This window comes from Salvia hispanica, chromosome 2, assembly GCF_029641045.1.
Source record: "Salvia hispanica isolate PSC_SH4W2 chromosome 2, Shi_PSC_v1, whole genome shotgun sequence".
Lineage (NCBI taxonomy): Eukaryota > Viridiplantae > Streptophyta > Magnoliopsida > Lamiales > Lamiaceae > Salvia > Salvia hispanica.
Window position 1 is genome coordinate 53,140,306 of NC_142693.1, and position 21,255 is coordinate 53,161,560.

At 35.6% G+C, this 21,255-nt stretch overlaps 2 protein-coding genes across 2 annotated transcripts; both read left to right on the forward strand.

Annotated features, from left to right (window-relative positions):
- Positions 1 to 2,693: 2,693 nt before the first annotated feature.
- LOC125201276 (uncharacterized) lies at positions 2,694 to 11,777 on the forward strand. Its single transcript, XM_048099319.2, has 10 exons — positions 2,694 to 3,269; positions 3,436 to 3,674; positions 3,794 to 3,829; positions 4,214 to 4,814; positions 7,031 to 7,968; positions 8,304 to 8,569; positions 9,002 to 9,068; positions 9,149 to 9,199; positions 11,239 to 11,332; positions 11,405 to 11,777. Exons 2-9 carry the CDS (start codon positions 3,468 to 3,470, stop codon positions 11,323 to 11,325), a joined length of 2,253 nt encoding a protein of 750 aa, XP_047955276.1. The 5' UTR covers positions 2,694 to 3,269; positions 3,436 to 3,467; the 3' UTR covers positions 11,326 to 11,332; positions 11,405 to 11,777.
- A 2,877-nt stretch (positions 11,778 to 14,654) lies between these two features.
- On the forward strand, positions 14,655 to 16,479 carry LOC125201430 (large ribosomal subunit protein uL14). Its single transcript, XM_048099532.1, has 4 exons — positions 14,655 to 14,773; positions 14,858 to 15,142; positions 16,077 to 16,118; positions 16,223 to 16,479. Exons 1-4 carry the CDS (start codon positions 14,761 to 14,763, stop codon positions 16,303 to 16,305), a joined length of 423 nt encoding a protein of 140 aa, XP_047955489.1. The 5' UTR covers positions 14,655 to 14,760; the 3' UTR covers positions 16,306 to 16,479.
- Positions 16,480 to 21,255: the final 4,776 nt, after the last annotated feature.

The following is a 21,255-nucleotide window of genomic DNA, read 5'->3' on the forward strand; positions in this document are numbered from 1 at the left end:
GGATGCCTTAATTCTATATTGTATAATGCGCTAATCTTAAATAGTGGTTGATTGCCTGATTAGCGAGCAGCGTTGAATTATTTGCTTTCAACCCATTCTGGTAAGATTCTATGGAGTCATCTAATAAGAAGGGTCAATCACAATTGTAACAGCCACATTAATACAAATTCATAAACATTTATAACTATTATACAATATTATGTAAAGGGACAAATTATAACGGTCATGTCAATACAAATTCCACATTATAACTATAATGACATATTTTATAAATATTCTAATTCATTCCATAACTTATAAATATATCAAAATAAGGCTAAAACTCACCTTTTATATATGTACTAATATTAACCCTTGTGCGATGCACGGATTAACTTATTTCTATATTTGTATATTTAATATTGTCAATTAACAATTTAATAAGAGTACATCAAGTCTAGGCACTTGTGAAAAATACATTTGACAAACCTTTATATTTCTATACTATACGAAAACACAAATTTTTCTAACAAATAGTTAATCCACGACTTATAATATTCAAAATATCAAAATTATTATAAAAAAAAAATATTTTGACACAACTATAATTGATTAATAATAATCACCATTACTATTAACTTATTTATTTTCAATTTCAATTAGGAACGCTTTAATGCACTCAAGTCGTATAGTACAAAATAGAAAATTATTGGATTTCACTACAAAAGCTAAAATAACATCTAATGAAAATGAGATTATGGACTTCTTTAACACTTTTACCATAAAAATAATATTACCATCATTGCACTAAAAATGGAACATAAAATGGTAGAACTTTATTGCATTATAATAACGTTAAACGTATATAATTTTAGACATTTATTCATACTAATTCTAGACGATGAAGAAATGATTCATATTAGAATAATGAAAAATGAAACTTGAACAAACAAATATTGTTGTATATCATAACTAACAATCATAATATAACTCAAGAATCTACGATAATTCTAGAATTATTTGCAAACAATAAAAGGGAATCAAGGGATGCCTGAGAGTCTAGTCTCCACTCTTCTTGAATCTTCCGTTCCTTATTCTTTATCTCGGCTCTTGTCAAATCTTCCATCTTTGATGCCGCTATACTCGACTGAGCACATCTCACTCTTAGCACCGTCACCCATTGAAACACAGTTGAAATTTTGATTGAAGAAATTTGTTGGGTGAATAAGTATTTATAGAGAGATCCGTATAAATGTGTTAACATTATTACTTTAATTACCGTTCCTTTGAATATTGGTGCATTAATCATTTTTATTACATTTTAAGTGTAACTTATTGGAATATGAATAGTCTAGCCTATTTTTTATGCATGATTATAGTTGTTCTCGATAAAGATTTTATTTTTATGACATAACTATAGCCAAATATTTGTTAATTATAAGGAGTATATTTTATTCAGCACGTTTAATCACCTATAAATAAGATTCTTCATATTAAAATTTATTGTGCCACCAAAATAGCTAAATCCTAAATCCTTCTTTCTATCTAATCAGTCAATAATAGTTATGAAGGAACGTTTATATGATAAATAATCAATATTAATTGTATAAAGAAACGCATATATGAGAACTAATAATGAATGAAACCATGATTAGGATATTAATTTTTTACATTGTGGACTATTAAAAGTAACGTATGTATGAGTAGTACATATGAATATGTAAATTTATATTAATTACAATAGCACCCAAAATTTATAAATATTTCAAAAAGTGGCCCAAACTCGCCTTTTATATATGTATGGATGTCAATGTAGCCCGTAACCTGTGGGCTGGCCCGAATAGCCCGCCAAATTTATAGGGTTAGAGCCGGAAATTTCTAGCCCGATAAAATCAAAACCCGATTAGCCTGCACCCGATTAACCCGCAACCCGTTAGGGCCAGACCCGAAAACCCGATAAAATTACTTATTCTATTTTTTTACTCCTAATTCGACACTTCATTAATTAATTTTAACTAAAAAAATAACTTTGAATTTTATAATTAAATACACAAATTATATATTGAATTTTTATTAAATAATAATTGATAAATAAATTAAAAACTTCAAATTAACTACAAAAATATTTAAATTTCTAAAACATGCATTAAAATTCCACGAAATATCTCAAATATTAGTATTTGATCATGTTTATGATTGAGTTTAAGTATATATCTCAAATATATCATAATTAAATGTTCTACATTGTATGAATATTAGTAATTTTAATCATTAATTATTGGATTGATCGCATGTTAATATTATCGGTAGCAACCCGATTAACACGTTGGGCTAGCCCGAAGCCCGGGCTTTTAGGGTTAGGGTTGAACTTTTATAACCCGAAAGAAATCACAACCCGATTAGCCCGCACCCGATTGACCCGCAACCCGAGTAGGGTTGGCCCGAAACCCGACTGGCCGGCCCGATTAACATCCCTATATATATGTATAGATAGATAGATACATTTGACTTTACAATTACAAATATAATAAAAAGGGTAATTTAGTATTGAAATAATAGTTAATGAGATAACCGATTTAAATAAAAATCGATTTAAATTTTGAGGGCATTTTGTATACACAATTTTTGTCAATTTATCTTTTCCAAAAAAAATAATAGTTACCGTTATTAAAATTGCATTTAGTCAATTAACATATAGTTTGGGCAACAAAAATTATTTCCTTCTCTCCTCTCCCATTTCTCCCCCCCAAATCTCCGCTCCCTCAAATCCCTAATTCCCTTCTCCCTCGCAAATTCCGGCGACAACAACATCGCCACCGCCTCCTTTTCCCCTTCAACGCTCTGCTACAACCACCACCCGCCGGCTTCTCCTACTTCTTTTCCGGGCCACCTCTTCGCCGTTCCACCACCACCTGCCATCGCTCCTCCACCGTCACACAATCTCCACGCCGCTGCCTCCTCCCTCAAATCAACCCTCCCGTCATAAAATGCAATATCCAGCCCCTCACTTAACTCACAACAACACTGTTCTACACTGAACTGTTTCATACTAACTCCAGTTCATGAATAAAACCATGGAATTATACTAGGAACAATGGCATTTCGCTTTAAAACTCTGTTCTCTCTTTAAGTGTGACAATGTACACGTCTAGGTTGCACCCTTGATTAATAAATCAGTGGAATGCTTATACAGTATAAGGTGCAACCTCAGGCTTAATGTGGTGTTTATATAGCTTTATTACAGGCTCAAACTGTTGTGTGTGGCAAGATAGAATCCTGTCCTACTTGTGGTAAGTCGTGATTGTTTGGTATGGTATGCTGTGATTCTGTTGCTTAGTTATAATGTACTACTACATGGTATTAGGATAATGGGCAATGCTTTGGGATATGCAATTGCTAATTTGCTTGAATTGTTGTGATTGGTGATAAAATGAAATTGTTTATGCCTATTGCAAGGTAGAAATTTCTGTGATAAAGAATCCATTGAAATGGGGAAGGGAGCAAAAATGAAGAAGGAACGAGAAATCAAGTTTGCCAATGCCATTGAGGCTATGAATATTATTGGGATCAAGGAAGAGAAGGTCTTGCCAGTACTGAAAACACTGGTGAAACTGTGTGACGATAATTGGGCACTTATTGAAGAGGGAAATTATAGAGCCCTTGCAGATGCTATACTTGTTAAAGATGAGAGAGATGTAAGTACTGTGGGCTGAAAACATGGAAGCACTCTCTTATTTTGCATGGATTTCCAGCTCATACTCCATTGATTGGTATCAAACTGAAAATTACTAATTCATAGAGTTTTATCTTTCAGGTGGAAGAGCAGCCAAGGAAGAATGTGGATAATGGAGTATGTTATATTCCATGATTAGTCAGCAAATCTACTAATGCGAGTTTCAGTTTTAATCGTTTTCCTTTTCCTCTATACTTATCCAATTATAGAATAGGAGGCGTTTTTATTTGAGTGATAAGGCATGATTGATGAAATAATCCAGCTGAATCGAATGTGTAATTTTCATGATTTGACCCGTGTTGGATAACTCGGCCTGCCCTCTAATAATCCAATTGGATGATTATTTGTGGCCTCAAAGTTGAGTAGATGATTAATCATCCTCCAACCCTATCAAATCTTATCTATTCCGTCACCAAACCAAATTCCCCAGATATTATTTGAGTGCTAATAGTTTATAAATCTTATAACTGACATTATGCAATGGCTCAATTCTCCTGATAGGCACAAGACCATTTGGAGAAAGAAGCTCGGGAAGCTGAAGAACCTGAACGGCCAATGAAAATATTGAAACATGGACATCTAAATCATCAAACTTCCTCCTCAAGTACTTCTAATACAAGCATGTCTCCTTTTCGTCCTAAAGAACCAGATAAACTATCTGAAATGCACTGCATCAAACTGAATGGTACACGAGGCATGGAGGAGTCACCCCAAAACAATGCTAAAAGAAAAATGGTTACGCCATTAGTTGTCACGTCCCAGTCATTTGGTCAAAGTAAAGGAAAGCAGCCTAGTTCTTCTAACTCTTTGGTTAATGAGAATGGTGATCCCAACCACCCCAGTAGCATCAATGGGAGTCAAAAAAGTGTCAGACAAACAAATGCACCAAGAATACCTTCTCATCCAATGAGACTGAGAGATAGAGGTGCAGGAGCTGCATCTCTTCAAACTCCATCAAGGACAGTCTCTAAGAGTTCATCACATGCTATACAACAATCAGAGCCTAAAGTGCCAGACACCGTGTGGTCACTTGAAAAGGACAAAATCGGAAATGATGCTATATTTAAGACTAAAGATGCGCCAACCACTGATGACGAGCCACGTAAGCTTTTCGTTACCGAAAATTAAATTTTTGGACATTTTTTGTGAGTGTTGTGATAGTTTAGGATGTATAATATGGGATCTTGTTAAAATGTGTCGGGCATTTGGTTCTAATTATGTATAGAGCGGAATATTGCTTCAAGTCTTTCTCTATAATATTTCCTTTAGAGTATGTTTCATGAAATCTCACGTTCTTTTGCACCCTCGGAAGTCCATCTATTTTTTATGATTGCTTTCAGAGTTTCAATGGGTTGAGAAACTGGAAGATCGTTACTCGAGTTTGAATATGATGACAACTAAATTGGCTCATCTAGGACATGAGTAGTGGTGTTTAGGATAGGAACAGCCATGCAATCGCATGAACTAAAGATTGGGCACCAAGAGTAGGTTTGCAGAATACAAGGTTTAACAAAAGTTTGGGGAATGTGCGAAATGAGCCATTTGTGGAAAAAATGGCATGTATAAGAAACTCATGAATAGTGGACAAGAAGCTACATAGAAGAAAACTGTTCCAAAAGTTGACATCAACGGTTGTAAGGTACCAATTAACTAGGTTTATAATACCTAGTCCCTATCCGCACCTTAGTAATAGAATCAACTAATGTAAGGCACCCATTAACCAGGGTATTATGACCTATATGGCTATACCCTATATGCACTCTAGTAGACCAAACTATCCAACTCACACATTTGGGATAAAGTTTTGTAACTTGTAGCCAAGCATTTTGAACAAAGCGAAAGCTCAGGCAATTTCATGATGTCTCTTTTTTAATATAGCAGCATTGTTTTGATTCGGTGTCTCAAATATGTTATGTTTGATGAAGAATTCCATCCTTCATCATAAAATTTGAAATATTTGAGCTGAATATCTTCAATGTTGTCAAATATCAGCCATGGTGGTGGCGGTTTTTTGGCTAAACACCATCGCCGCGTTGTGACATGCATGACTGTTTGTCGTGGCAGTTATGGCGGCCTTCATAGGTGTGACACCATGGCACCTAAGTAGGGCTTGCCCAACCCATTAATCTACCAAGCCGACCCATTCACCTAATAACCCACACATTTACCCAATTGAGTTAGGGTTCAGGTTAGCAATTGCGATTCCCGCTGAGCAAACTGTAGTGCGCACCTCCATTCTCTTCATTCCACATCTTTGTTGACCCATTACTGCACTAGCGATCCACTACTCCAACGAAATTTTTTGTTTTTTATTAAATATTTGTCTTCATTCTTTGATGTTATAGGATATATAGAGTTACATAGAGCAATTGCAATTATGTCTGTTGGAGAAGATTTTTTTTGAGGTTGATGTGGATTGAGGTCCATGGAGGATTCAAATTTAGACATAATATATATTGGGCTCATGACTTTAAGTTTTTTTAGACATATTATGTAATGGTTTATGACTTTATGTTTTAATTATTGTGCTAAGATTTGAGATATTATGTTTCTATTATTTTCTAGATTTTTGCATATTATATTTCTTATTCTTTTTTATATCAGTATTTTTTTTTATATTATTATTAATCAACCATCATATCGCTCCGTGCTAGCCACCAGAACCCTTGTGGTGATTTTTTTGTCAATCGCTATATGCCATTAACAACATTTGATATCTCTAACATTATCACCTCTAAACACTAAACTTGCTCTGAACCTTGGCTCAAAAGGCAGGAATGCAATTAACTTTTCTTTCCTCCGTCCCAAGGACCCCTTCCTTAGGCGCTGGATTTTATGCAAGTTTATTTTGTGTGTTAGTGGAGAGAATAAAGTAATAGAGATGGAATAGGTGTTTCCATTTTTAGTAGTGGGTCATCTTGGTTGGGACAAACCAAAATGGAAAGTGGTCATCTTCGGTGGGACGGAGGGAGTAACAATTATTCATCATATATATTACCTTTTTATACGTGATTATTAATCAATCAAAGTAACAAAACATAGAATTTAGGTTTTGATGTGTAGTGATACATGAGCCCAAACATTAGAATTACTAACTCAAAGGGAGCATTGGCTCACTAAATAGTACTACTAGGTAGCCAATAGGTCGGGTGTTAGAGTCATCACATGGGTAGATGAGGAACCATTGCTGATCCTCTTCATTTAAAAAGAAATTTTTTTTAAAAGTACTAGGTAGATGATTCATACTATTATCTCTACTAGAGCTTCTCTATTTCTCAATTTTTTTATGATTCTTATATTCTAGTACATAAATTGCAGATATATCACATGGAGGAGATTCTATTACAAAACCAACATCACTACAATATGTCAGGGAAAGAAGAAGTACAGCTGATGTCACTATGGTTTTGTGTGAATCAAGAAACAGTGGCAAGTTGGGAACAGATTTAAATAGGCAATCAGTAATTGGTGACACAACTAAATCATCAGCTGCAGGTGTTAGAGGTGCCGAGGCCTTGGTCATCAGTTCTTTGAATGGAATGGTTGGTTCTAGATCTGGTGCCGATGTCCCTAAGCCAAAATCTAAGGTACTTTCTCCACCTTTAAATGGCAGGAGTGGTAGGCCACAACTGAACAAATTGAACACCGAAGATAATATTGTGGTAAACAGAGAAAACCAAGGCAATTGTCCTGAAGATATAAATGGTCTGAGATGGGAAGCTGTTCAACAACCCCAGCTGAATGGTCAGACTATCAAGCCAATCCATGATTTTGTTGATATTTCCAAGGGACAAGAAAAGTTTCCTATTGCATTAGTGAATGAAGTCAATGATGAGCGTCCTCCTTCTTTCTGCTACATTCGCCAAAATGCAATATACCAAAATGCGTATGCAAATTTTTGTTTGGCTCGTATTGGAGACAATAGTTGTTGTTCTACCTGTTCTGGTGATTGTCTATCCTTATCCTTACCTTGTGCATGCTCATATGAAAGTGGAGGCGAGTTTGCTTACACTGCGGATGGCCTTGTCAAGGAAGAACTTCTTAATGAGTGTATTTCCATGAATCTTGATCCAAAGCAACATTGTCAATTTTTCTGTCAGCAATGTCCACTAGAAAGATCAAAACGCGAGGATAGTATTGAACCTTGCAAGGGGCATTTAGTAAGGAGCTTTATTAAAGAATGTTGGATCAAATGTGGCTGTAATATACAGTGTGGAAATCGAGTAGTGCAGAGAGGAATTAGTCGCAAATTACAGGTAATTACTCCCTCCGTCCACAGAAAATAGAGCACAATTACCATTTTTGGCCGTCCAAAAAAAATAGAGCACATTCATTTATGGAAAGTTTTCAACAAATAATAACCCTACACATTATTCCACTAACACTACTTCTCACTTACTTTTTCTCCCTCTCTCTTACTTTTTTCCCTTCTCTCTTACTTTACCTACATTAAAACCCGTGCCATACACAAATTGCTCTATTTTTTATAGACGGAGGGAGTATATCATAGTTGATATCTGCAATCTCTTGTACTTTAATTTCCTAAAGTTAGTAATATACAATCTCTTAATGTCCTTAATATATGTACTAGGTGTTTATGACGCCTGAAGGAAAAGGCTGGGGTTTACGCACACTGGAGGACCTGCCAAAGGGTGCCTTTGTCTGCGAATATGTTGGAGAAGTTTTAACAAATGCGGAACTATTCGAACGTGTTTTGAGTAGCCCTGAAGGGGAGAAACATTCATATCCAGTTCTTCTTGATGCTGATTGGTGTGCAGAAGGAGTGCTGAAAGATGAAGAAGCGCTTTGCTTAGATGCTACTTATTATGGAAATGTAGCACGGTTTATTAATCACAAGTAAGTTCATTTATAACAAACTATGCATTTGGTGCATGACTATTGTTTTTCTGAAAATTGATAGTTGTCGCTATGGTTGTATCTGATGTCATAATATGCTTACTAGAATCTGTCATGATGTTTTCTGTGTCATACATTGTCAAGAATCTCAAGAAAAAGTAGTTTTCTACCTTTTCTGAAGGGTACAACACTTGGTCGAAACAACATAGTGTCTACAGCACATCCTTAGTTTCCCATTGTTTGGTTATGCTGGTGTATGATGCATTCCTTTAATAAATTTCATTTAGTTACTTAGTGTGTTCCCTTCTTAGAATGGTGTATTGATCCATCCAAGGAGATCATTTTTCTTTCACAGGTTCATAAGTTATTATGCAATGACAAGAGCTATAGATATACTTATCATTCTTTATCTGATTTTCATGTACACTATAGGTGTTATGACTCGACCTTAGTGGAAATACCTGTTGAAGTGGAGACTCCCGATCATCACTACTATCATGTATGAAATCACATGCACTTCTTCTGATAGCTATCTTGGGTTCAAATTTTTTCTCTAGCTAATTGGATCATGTTCTTCAGCTTGCTTTCTTCACTAGTAGAAAAGTAAAAGCCATGGAAGAACTCACTTGGGTAAGTTGGTTTAAACTTATCTTTGAATTTGCTTGCATTGATTCTTAAGATTCATACTTTGAAAATGCCATGTAATAGTGGCAACAATTGTTATGTTGATTGATCAAGAGGAATGAAATTTGTTATCATGAAATGACATAATATGAAGGTAATAAATCTGTGGTCTGTTATTTAAGTGTATAGATAGTTTGTGTAGCTTGTGTTAAATGTATTACAATGAGGTTGTGTTACCCACAATAATCGACATTCCTTGAGTGTGCTGATTAATTGATTAAATAGTTTTTAAGTTATTAATTTGGTAAAAAAATGCTTTGGCCATTACATTTTGACTCTCTTCAATTTTGTCAAAAAAATGGACTGTTTCATATTGTTTAGGACTCATTTATAGCGAACATATTGTTCTGTACCAAAATCATACATGACCATAAGTTTAGGATAAAAATTGTACTTTTTATTTATTCATCTGTAGTTATATAAAGTTAAGTTTTGTGTCCATCTTTGATATGATTCTTCATGAGGACTTATCTAAAGCTTTTACCCAGACTTGCCCCTTGTAAATACAACAAATAAACGAAGGATAGTTGATCTAACCACAAAATTTTAACCAAAAAGGGGAGACCATTGAAGGGAAATGGGAGGAAGAAGGTGTGAGAGGTGGGAATCTTCCTTAGGACCTTAGAACCTCCATTTAAATAAAAGTAGCAATACTAGGAATTTAGTGACGCTTAGCTAAAGATGCATACATTTACTTGACTAATCCTAAATTAAGCAAACAATCTTCGATGAAGGAATTTGATAGATTCTCAGAAAGGAGATAAATCTCAACGAGGGTTAACATTCACCAAAAACTTAGCTCCCAACGAATGAAGGCATAAAAGCTAGTATACTTGGATGGAGAAATAACATAAAACACCCCAAAATTGGGCTAAAACAAGCTAAAATTCAAACCCAGCATGGCCTATTCGGGTGGATGGCCAAGTTCATCCGGTTGGGTGCCTGCTCCTAGAGTACCCGCGGACCTCCCCAGCCGGGTGAGTTTGCACCTTTTGCTACCCGGCAGGGTAGCCCAGTTTGTCTCTTGTCCGACCCTAGGGCGCTTCACCTTGTCGGGTGGTTAGGCCTCCCTCGAGCTACCCTGCTAGGTGGTGGCTCCTCCTGGACACCTCTACTCTCCCCCGCATCTCCCCTTTGTCTTTGGCCCCCAACAATCCAAGGACATCGAGGGCGTCGTTGCACACGACATAGAGTACCCAGGTTCGCATCATCCTCTCCTTCTTTTGAATGATTTGTCCTCAAATCACGTCCATAGATACCTACAAAGCTTATAACACACAAGTAAAAAATTCTGAACGTAAAATCGTAAATGAGGTGAATTGCTCACCAATAACGTCAAGGAGATGTGATGTACTCCCGTCCTTCGCTCTTGGGCCCCAATCTATCCATGACCCTTGGAGTTGGTGTGGTTATCAACACCGAAGACTTGGGGGTTTGCATCACCTCTATTGAAGAGTGGTGGGTATTGGGAAAACTATGGATAAAAATAGGTTGAGCCTGGGTGTGCATTTCTTTGTAAAGACATAGTATTAAGTTGGCTCAAGCTATTTTAAGTTCATAAAGTTTCATTTTGAAAAAAATAACGCACTATTACATTATGCATTAATCTTGAAGAAAATGACATTACATAGGCAACCTAGTAGGCTGAGAAGGCTTTATGTTGATGAATAGGCTCTATAAAAAGCTGAAGTGGATGCCAATTGTTAAAAAAACCGGAGCCATTCTTGGCTCATCATAAGGTGATAAAGGACCCTGATGGCTATCCTAATCTATTTCCTTAGAGGGAGGCAATCCTTCTCATAATTCTTCCTAAACAGTTTTTGTAATTGTTCTTATGTGGTAAGTTTTTATGTGTGCTTAATGCTCCGATGTTATAAATTTGTTGAAATTGCACCTAGATAGTAATCTGGAACACTACTATTGTCATGCTCTGGATGATATACAATTTAAGAATACATTTTGCTTATAAGTAATATTGCTTGCAGGATTATGGAATTGATTTTGATGACCACGACCACCCTATTAAGGCGTTCCGTTGTCAATGTGGTAGCGAGTTCTGCCGTGACATCTAACGTTCTAGTAAGTATAAGCACGAGCAAGCATTTTAGTTAAATACCGTGATGTGCCTAATCACTGACTTTTCTATTTTAGGATCTAGAGCAGGTAGGAGATACCAGAGTGGCTGTGGTACTCTACTTCCAAATTTAGCCCTTACAAACATTGATTGATTGACATAGCTAGGGTTCTACATCCTTAAAATAGGCATTGACCCAGCTTTACTTGGACTGGGTAATTTGAGTTGTTTTTCATTATTTTTTTATGCTGTGTAGTGCATGTATGAGGAATTTAGATGTTGCGGAAATTATAATTTTGTGTGAGTAAATGTGTTTGTAGCCGAACTGATTTGGCATTGATCCCAGAAAAAATGGTCAGAGCAGTGTCCGTAGCTAGTGTTTGTAATAAATTGTGTTGTACTGTATGTTTTTCATTCATTACCATTAGTTAATGTCATGGATTTTCTGTAGCATTTATCTCACAGCAACTCTTGTTGGTAATCAATATGTCATCACCATGTATAAGGAGATGAGAAACATCATATTTCTCAGTGTTCTTCATGCATAAACTTAGAATAATCTATTTCCTTCACATATTCATCAAAACTGATATACCACTAGATCATACATGGAATTACTATGAAATTGACAAATGAAAATATAGTACTGAGTTGCGTAAAGAATGACTTTGGCTAGCTATTTATAGAACATAATCGTCATGATTAAAGAATTCCGTAAGTAACAAAAACCGTACATGCGAGCTAAAACTTCAGTAGTCCCGTATTCGGCAACGTTAATCCAGCAATGTTCATTGTTCATCCTACATTACTAGCCATCTTCAAAAAGCAGTAATAGTACTATTCTATCAATAATCTATACCTTCTACTCCCTCGTTTTTTAAAAATAACAACTATTTACATTTTGGGTCGTTCCTTAAAAATAGAAACTTAAATTTTTTTATTTTAGGACATAAAATCCACAATCCACTAACTCTACTTTCACTACTTTTTCTCTTCCTCTCTCTTACTTTACTCATTTTTCTTTTCCCTCTCTTACTTTACCAACTATGCTCGCTTATTTTACCAATTGTATATTAAAATCCGTGTCGTTTCAAATGTTTTTATTTTTTTTAATACGGAGGGAGTATTATCCAAGACCGGCAACATTAGGACTACTAAGTGACCATTCACTATTGATCGATTGGTTACTGATCAACATTTGTTGTTATTGTTTATCAATACAACTAATCTATACAATATATAAAAGAGGAGTTTTGGGAGGTTTTGAATAACCATTTTATGCCGAGGATATAAATGCAATTAATATAAAATTCAAAAATTAATTCTAATAAATATATAATCCTATGGTTCCCACGTTTCTTCTTATTAGTAGAGATTAGTTTCTCATATTTCATATATGCATGAGTGAGTGGGAGGTTAGCAAGACTGCTTTTCACCACTAAACCACTATCTTGCTCCCACTTTCATCCCATACTTAATCACCATTGTTCAAGAAGACTCTTAGTGCCAGTGATGCTAGCTGGACGAATTGGTCGCCTGGTCCTTCCAAAAGCGTGTGCTGGAGTGAGTATTTGATTTCAACCTTTTGCAATATTACACATAGATTCTGCTAATCAAATAATATGGAGCAGGCATACTTTCATACTATCAACCAATCAGAGGGTATACCAATACGCCGTGCATCCAAAATATACAGTTACAAATATCTCTCTCATGTACGGTAGTCTTCTCACTTTTCTTTAGCCGGTTCTTTCTAAGCAATGATGAAAACACGAGTAAGGAGCCAAAAATATTATTTTGCGACGTTCCGAAGAAGAAATTGACTGCGACTATTCAAAAAATAAGAGCAACATTTTGCTACACATCAATGGCGTTCAATATTTTTGCTAAGTTTGTTCTTTTTAATTATGCTTTGGTTCCTTTTCATTTTATGAATTACATTTTTCTTTTTTTAACATTATCTTTAATTATAAATTATGTTTTGGCATTTTTTTTTCATTTTAGTTATAATTTTCGTTTCTTTCCATCCATTTTTATCCATTACTATGTTTTCTTTTTTAGATTGATGTTACCACAATTTTTTTTCTTTTTGTTTTTAATAATTATAATTTTTTTGCAATAGTAATGATAAGATTTTTAGCCATCTATGTTACTTTATAGTTGATCCATGTTAAAAAAAAATTTATGTTGAAATTATAACTGGCTAATTTAAATTGATTTTAATTTTAAAGTTAATATAGTGTATACAAAAGTTTAAAAAATGATGAGTAATTGTCCATTGTGTTTAATTCTTTATTGTGATAGATTTTTATCTTACTACTCGACGATTTAATATTTAAACATTATATTACTATGTGATTTATTTCAAATTTATTATGCTTCAATGTTATTTGTATATATATTTTATTCTCATATAACTAAAATTGTTACTCATATTATTCATTGTTAATATTGAATTTTATTTAATTAATTAAAATTTAAAATTAATATTTTAAAAATTATCTTAATTAAAATTTAAAATTAATATTTTAAAAATTATCTTAATCTGTGGATAGCAGGTACTAGTTAAAATTTAAAACTAAAGAAGCATTAAGCCTAATATTGCATTATATAGCAAATATTTCATGTTGCTTTTCTATAAAAATTTTGTGTACATTCTTTAACAAACGTTTTTTCAATTGGCATGCTATCTTTTCTTATATTCTATTAAGTTGATTTTCCAATAGCCATTTTATCAACAAATTATAATCCCCATTAGTAAATTGTAGAAATCCCTGATACGAAAAACTAGTTATGTTTAAGATTAAGTAAATTGTATCGATTATATCTTAGGTTTTTCAACTTACTAATTTTGTCTCAATTTTGATCAATCATTTTTAGATAGTTGTTTCTAAACAATAAAATAAAAATAAAAATAGAATAATAGGTCATCCTCCGTACTTAGAATAAAATTCAGATAATAATACTTTATCCGTCCCCGAAAAGTATGAACATTGGTTCGACACAAATTTTAATGTATAAAATTGGTAAAGTAAGAGAGGGGGAGATAAAATGTAGTGTAAATAGTGTTAATGAAAAGTGAGCTTTACATTATTAGTAGTGTAGTGTAATAATATAAGTTATAAATAAAATGATGTCCAAGAATAATATGTTGTTTAAATATTTCAAAATTAGAAAATTCGTATTTTTCACGTGCCGACAATTACGGATAAATTTCAAAATACTCCGTATGAAATGAATAAATTCTGTAGTCATCAAGTTAGTCAATAATTAAGATGTTGAAGCATAGCCAATTAATTTCAATGGAAAAATAAAAATAAAATGAAATTGGGCCCAAACCCTAGCCCATATCCAACGCGCACATACAAAACCCTAGCGCCTCTCCATTTTCCAGTTCCTTGAGTAGAGAGAGGAGAGGAAGAGTCCTGCAAAAATGTCGAAGCGAGGTATGATCACTTACCGCCCTTATTCAAATTGCATACCTAATTGACCGAATCTATAGTGCTAATATATCGATTCTGTGGTCGCAGGGCGCGGAGGATCGGCCGGAAACAAGTTCCGGATGTCGCTGGGTCTGCCGGTGGCGGCGACGGTTAATTGCGCCGACAACACCGGTGCTAAGAACCTCTACATCATTTCGGTGAAGGGGATCAAGGGTCGCCTCAACAGGCTGCCATCCGCCTGCGTCGGCGACATGGTTATGGCTACCGTCAAGAAGGGGAAGCCCGATCTTCGTAAGAAGGTCATGCCCGCCGTCATCGTCCGCCAGCGCAAGCCCTGGCGCCGAAAGGACGGAGTTTTCATGTACTTCGAAGGTAATTTCAGATTTCCTGATTTTTCTCTTTATTTGTGTTCGCAAGTTTCAGTATTAATGATTATTTAATACTTTCATTCCTTGTTAACTTACTGTGCTTGTAGATTAAGTTCATTCCTACTAAGTTAGGGTTTGGCGTGATCTTGCCTTAATGAAATAGTAGTAATATGTATCCAGGCATTCTGTGAAGTTCATTCAATTTAGTGAGTGTAATTATGAAGTGATAAGCTTTTTAGTTTTTTTTTCAATAGTGGTCGATTTGATATGTATAAGGTTAGTGTTTCTCTGTGTCACCCCCATTTCTTTTTGGATCAAGCATGATTAGCATGTTCTTATTTGCTTTAATGAATTACGGTGTCTTGTTAACAAATTCTTTGCTAGTGACTTATTTTCTCTACTAAGTTAGGGGATTGGTCTAAAATTTAGACATGACTAACGTTTTGAGTTGTTCTATAGCAAATAGTGTGCTGATGATGTCCATCTTGTTCATATAGACAACCAATGGGAAATTTATTATCTTAGTGGTTTGACAAATTCAATTTAGTGATTGATTATTAACACTTTTTCGTTTGCAAGGTTGTATCTCGAGATTAAATATGTAGTGTGTTTGTTTCATGAGATTCAATCCCACAACTCTAGATGGATAATCGTGGGATAATTAATCATAGTTAACCTCATGTGACTAAAATAATCTCACATCTCAATCCTAGATTATATCTTTGTACTATTTTTATCTAGGAAAAAGAACCCCACCTTAGTCACAACGTTAGTGTTTCTCGTGTAATATTAATTGTGCCATCCCCTTTTCTTCTGAGCTAGAGCATGGTTTAGCATGTTCTTATTTACTTTTACGAGTGTTGACTTGCTTGTCTACCGTTTATGTTGTTTTGTTAACAAATTAATCTTTACTAATGACTTGTTTTGTCTACTTGCAGACAATGCTGGGGTTATTGTGAATCCTAAGGGTGAAATGAAAGGTATATTGATTCAAGTTTTTGGCCTAAACATTATGTTGCTGTGTCTTCCTTTTTGCTTTATTTTATCAAATGATGAATTTACCATGTGTGATTGTTGCTTGCAGGTTCTGCCATCACCGGCCCAATCGGGAAGGAGTGTGCTGATCTGTGGCCCAGAATTGCCAGTGCTGCTAATGCCATCGTCTAGTGTCTTCAGTTATATCCTTGTTCCGTTTCCTTTTTTCCCTGGTGGAGTCTTGTTGATTGACAATATAGTTTGGAGGATAGAAATGAAATCTTTTGATGTCTTAGAGATTCTTGAATGGGTTTATTGTGATTCACTTTATTATGGCTTTGACGTAGCGAAGTTTCATTGTTTTCATTAATTGCCCCTTTATTTATCTCCAGATTATTATGAATTGTTATCGCCTTGTATTTTTGAAAATGTTCTAAGTCGATTTTGATTTGTGGTATTTAAGTTGATAAAATAAGCATATTGTAATTTTAGTATGCATGCCATTTTTAAACTTAAAGCATAAATTTGCTATTTTCCTTAGAGCACCTCCAGCAGCGCCCTTACCGTCGTCCTTCGGAGAGGCCTTCTGGGAAGGGCGTTGGGACGTCTGCCGTTGAGGAATGGAGAGATGGACGTGGACGTCCGCTGAGGACGCGGGAAGGGCGCGCCTGTCAGTGGAAGGGCGTGCGGAAGGGTGGGCGGACGTCTGTCATTGTGGCGACATGCGGACATCCGCCATTTTTAATTTAATTTAATTTTTTTAACTCTACGTATACGAATTTTTAAAAACTTTGACGCATGTATCATCGTCGGAAATTAAGACATAAAACAAAAACATATCATACTGTCGGGCTAGCGGCAAACTATAGAGATTCAAGGCATAACATGGAGTACTTTTTTTAGTTTAAATATGTATGCTTTTTTTTAAAATAAAATTATTGCATTTTTCCTGTCCGATTCCATATCGAAATTTTAATTCCATAACGTAAATTGAATATTTGTGAAATTTTTTTATTGCGGGAAGTCCGCATGGAGCGGATTGTGCAGTGGGGAAGTCCTTATGACGTGGCAGGAGGGTGAGAAGTCATTATGGCGAGGCAGGAGGTGTTTTTGGGAAGGAAACGGAAAAGGCGATGGGAAGTCCGTCCCATTGAAGATGCTCTTGTAACTAATTATTCATCCTATTATAAAAAAATAATTCAAAAGTTTCCTGTTATGGATAATTACATTGTAAAAACTCAAAATTTCAGTATGAATGCTGCTTTACAACATTAGTAGTATTTTTAATATACCCTTTTTGTGAATGTGCACGAGTATTGTTTCTTTTTCGAAACTGTATTCATACTGAGGCAGTTTCTTTTGGCAAATTTGTTTTTTCCATACTTTATTCTCTTATTTTCCAAAACAATCTTCTTAAATCAGGCTCTTAAATAAATAATATTTTTGAACTGCACCAGTCTTAGATAAAATATATTAATTAACTAAATTTAGAAAGTATACTTACATTAATTAACAAATATTTTCATATTAAATAAATAATAATAATTAAATTAAATAGTAATCCCGAATAACTCGTATTTTGGCAATGAGTGAACAATTAATATTATTCTACTATAGGGAGTAGTTGAATACAATATTTTGTTGGATTCGAATTAAATCTATTCGTAATTTGGCATTGAGCGAACAGTTAATATTATTCTACTATAGAGAGTAGTTGACTACAATACTTTGTTGGATTTGAATTAAACCAGATCTCAATTTAGGTTTCTATGTACCACTTTTATAGTTCATGTGAAATGACAAAATTTTTAGAAGGTTAACAGTCTTAGGGACTAAAATCTTAAATACTCCCTCTGTCCCGACTAAGATGACACATTGCTTAGTCGGCACGGGATTTTAAGAGTTATTGGTTAAAGTGTTTAATTGGAGAGAGAGAAGGTGGGTGTAAGTATTCAAGTAGAGAGATAAAGAAAGTGGAATATTTTAATAGGATTAAGAAAAAGTGGTTGAGTGTATTAATTGGAGAGAGAAAGTTACCAAAAAAAGGAAATGTGTCATCTTAGTTGGGACAAACTAAAAAGGAAAACGTGTCATCTTAAGCGCGACGGAGGAAGTAGAAATTATCTATTTTTATGGGATATGGAATAAAAAGATGTTCCTATTTTTTTTGGGACAGTGGAATATTTGAAAATATCAATTGTGGAAACTAGAAACTGGAAATCAATGCAAAAGAAAAGATGTCATTCCAAAAGCGTGGGAAAATCAGAGACTCTTCTCTGGGAAAGGATCCTCTGGTTTGTCTCTACCACAGCTGTGCATCAAAACGGCATCGTTTCCAATTCTTGTTCAATTTCATTTTTATAGATATTGCAAGTGTTCACCGCCTTTTATCATTTGATTCATTTTTTTATTTTTATTAAATAAATTGCCTTTCATCGCCTTTTCCCCATTATGATAATATACTTTACTTTATTGTATAAAATCTGCTTCTCAAATATTCTTCTAGTAAATAATAAAGTTCTTACAAATATTAAGTTGCAACTTCTTTTATTTCTTTTTCTTATTTTTCTTATCACCTTTTTTCCATTAGTTTCATTTTATTGGACAGGCATCAATAATCTATATAATACATATAATACATTGATGCAAGTATTCTTCCAATAATTTAATAATTGGTATCATATTTGTATAAGTAATAATTGATTAACAATCAACAACACATTGAGAAGTAGAATCGGGATACAGAAAATATCAAAATCATACATAATAATGTATAAAATGCTTTTATAAATTTGATTATGCACGATTTAATTAAGAAACTAAACCATTTATTATTCATTATATATTTTCCCAACAATAATTCCCTATTACTATATTTTATTTTAGAAGTAAATAAAGGTAAAATAAAAGTTTGAATTTTAATTAATTTTTGGAATGACAGTAATTTTATTCCCAAGGCATAATACCTTGCAGGGAAAGAATAAGTAAGAGCATCCACAATGGTCGGCGAGTGACCGGTTAGCCGATTTCCGGCGCTGGCCGGTCCGCTCGCCGAACCATTGAGACCGGCGAGCGCCATTTTGGCGAGATTTTCGGCAAGCGCACGTCGGTTTCCGAGCGCTGGCCGATCGGCTGGCCGCCATTGCAGGCGATCAATCGGCCAGCCCTTTTTTTAAAAATAAATAAATTCGAAACACTATATATACGCGATTTTCACGTCATTTTCATTCGCACCACTTGTTTTAACGAGTTTTCTCCCTCTCTTTAATTCATGTACAAGAGCATCAACTCGAAATGAGTAACGCGGGTGGTAGCAATGTGGTAGTGGTGGGGATCCTGAGGAGTAGGAACGACAAATGAACGAAGCATTGGAGGACTATACGTACGGTGAGATGAACCGGCTGATACAAAGGGCCTTGCAGCTGACAGTACCTCGACTTCGACCCGTTGTCCACCGCCGAGCAGTGATTGATCGGGATCACGTAGCTTCACATCAGCGGCTATATGACGACTACTTTGCAGAGCATCCGCGGTTTAACGGCAACATGTTCAGGCGGCATTTTAGGATGTGCATGGAGCTGTTTATGCGTATCGTTGACGCTTTGGAGTGTAGGTATATATGCTTCCGCTTCAGGCACGATGCGGCTGGCAGACCCGGCCACACCCCTATTCAAAAGTGCACTGCGGCAATCAGGCAGTTGGCCTACGGAGGCGCGGCAGACATGTGAGACGAGTACCTCCACATCGGTGAGACGACTGCCCTGAAGTGTCTGGAGTATTTCTGTGAGGGCGTCGTTGAAATATTCAAGGACCAGTATCTTCGAAGCCCTACCCCGGCAAACTGTCAGGATCTGATGCAGAAGCACGGGGAGAAGTATGGGTTCCCGGGGATGTTAGGCAGCATAGATTGTATGCATTGGGAGTGGAAGAACTGTCCCGCTGCCTGGAAGGGGTTCTACACCACCGGCTACAAGGAAAAGAATCCCACGATGATCCTCGAGGCCGTAGCTGATTATCGGCTGTGGATTTGGCATGCGTATTTTGGGGTAGCCGGGTCGAACAACAACCTCAATGTCCTCAACTTGTCGTCCCTTTTCAACGAGCAGTGCCAGGGCGTCGGTCCGGCCATCAGTTTTGTCGCCAACGGCAACCGGCATGATATGAGCTACTACTCGGCAGATGGGATATACCCTAGGTGGCCCGTCTTTGTGAAGACGATCAGATGCGCAAATGAGGACAGGAAGGCCTACTTTGCGGAACGACAAGAGTCGGCGCGCAAGGACGTGGAGCGCGCATTTGGTGTGCTCCAGGCTCGATGGGCGGCAGTAAAGGGTCCAACGCGTTTGTGGCATGTCGACTGCATTGCTTCTATAATGTACGCCTGTATTATAATTCACAACATGATAGTCGAAGATGAAGGTGTACAACTGACTAGTTGGGCCAATGACGATGAAGCCGGTCCAAGCCACGGCGTGGCCACCCCCAACGTACGAAGGGGGGGTACCTCACGATGAAATCGGTCGCCTCCAGACACATGCCGACATGCGCCAAGTGGATGCTCATATTCAACTCCAAAAGGATTTAATTGAAGAGTTGTGGGCGCGGAGAACTGCACGGCGATAATTTTTTTTGTTTTATGTATTTTTTTTATCATGTAATTTTTTTAATTAATGTACTTTTTTATTTCAATGAAATTAATGAATTCTCCTGTATATGTGTCGTAAATTTAATTACGTATTTTGTGTTTAATTCCGTAAATTTAGTTGTTTTTAATTTTGATTGTTGTGGCTAGCCTATTGCTTGTCCAGTTGTTTGTCCTGATAATGTGGTAGGGGGAATTTTAAAGCTGATAATATGGCAGGAGGAGTTTGTGGCTAGCCTGACCTATGGCTAGTCTAAACCCCTTATGGATGCTCTAAAGAAACAAATAATGAAAAAAAATAATAAAACTAAATGAGAAAAGACGGTGAACAGTTGACTAGCAGTAACTCCATAAAAATAAAAAATGAATCTAAATGATAAAAAGGGTGAACACTTATCAATATCTATTTGAACTCTATAATGCAATAAAAAATGAAATTGAAGAAGAATTGCCAATTGAAAGGCAATTTATTTAATAAAAAAAAAAATGAGAACACTTGG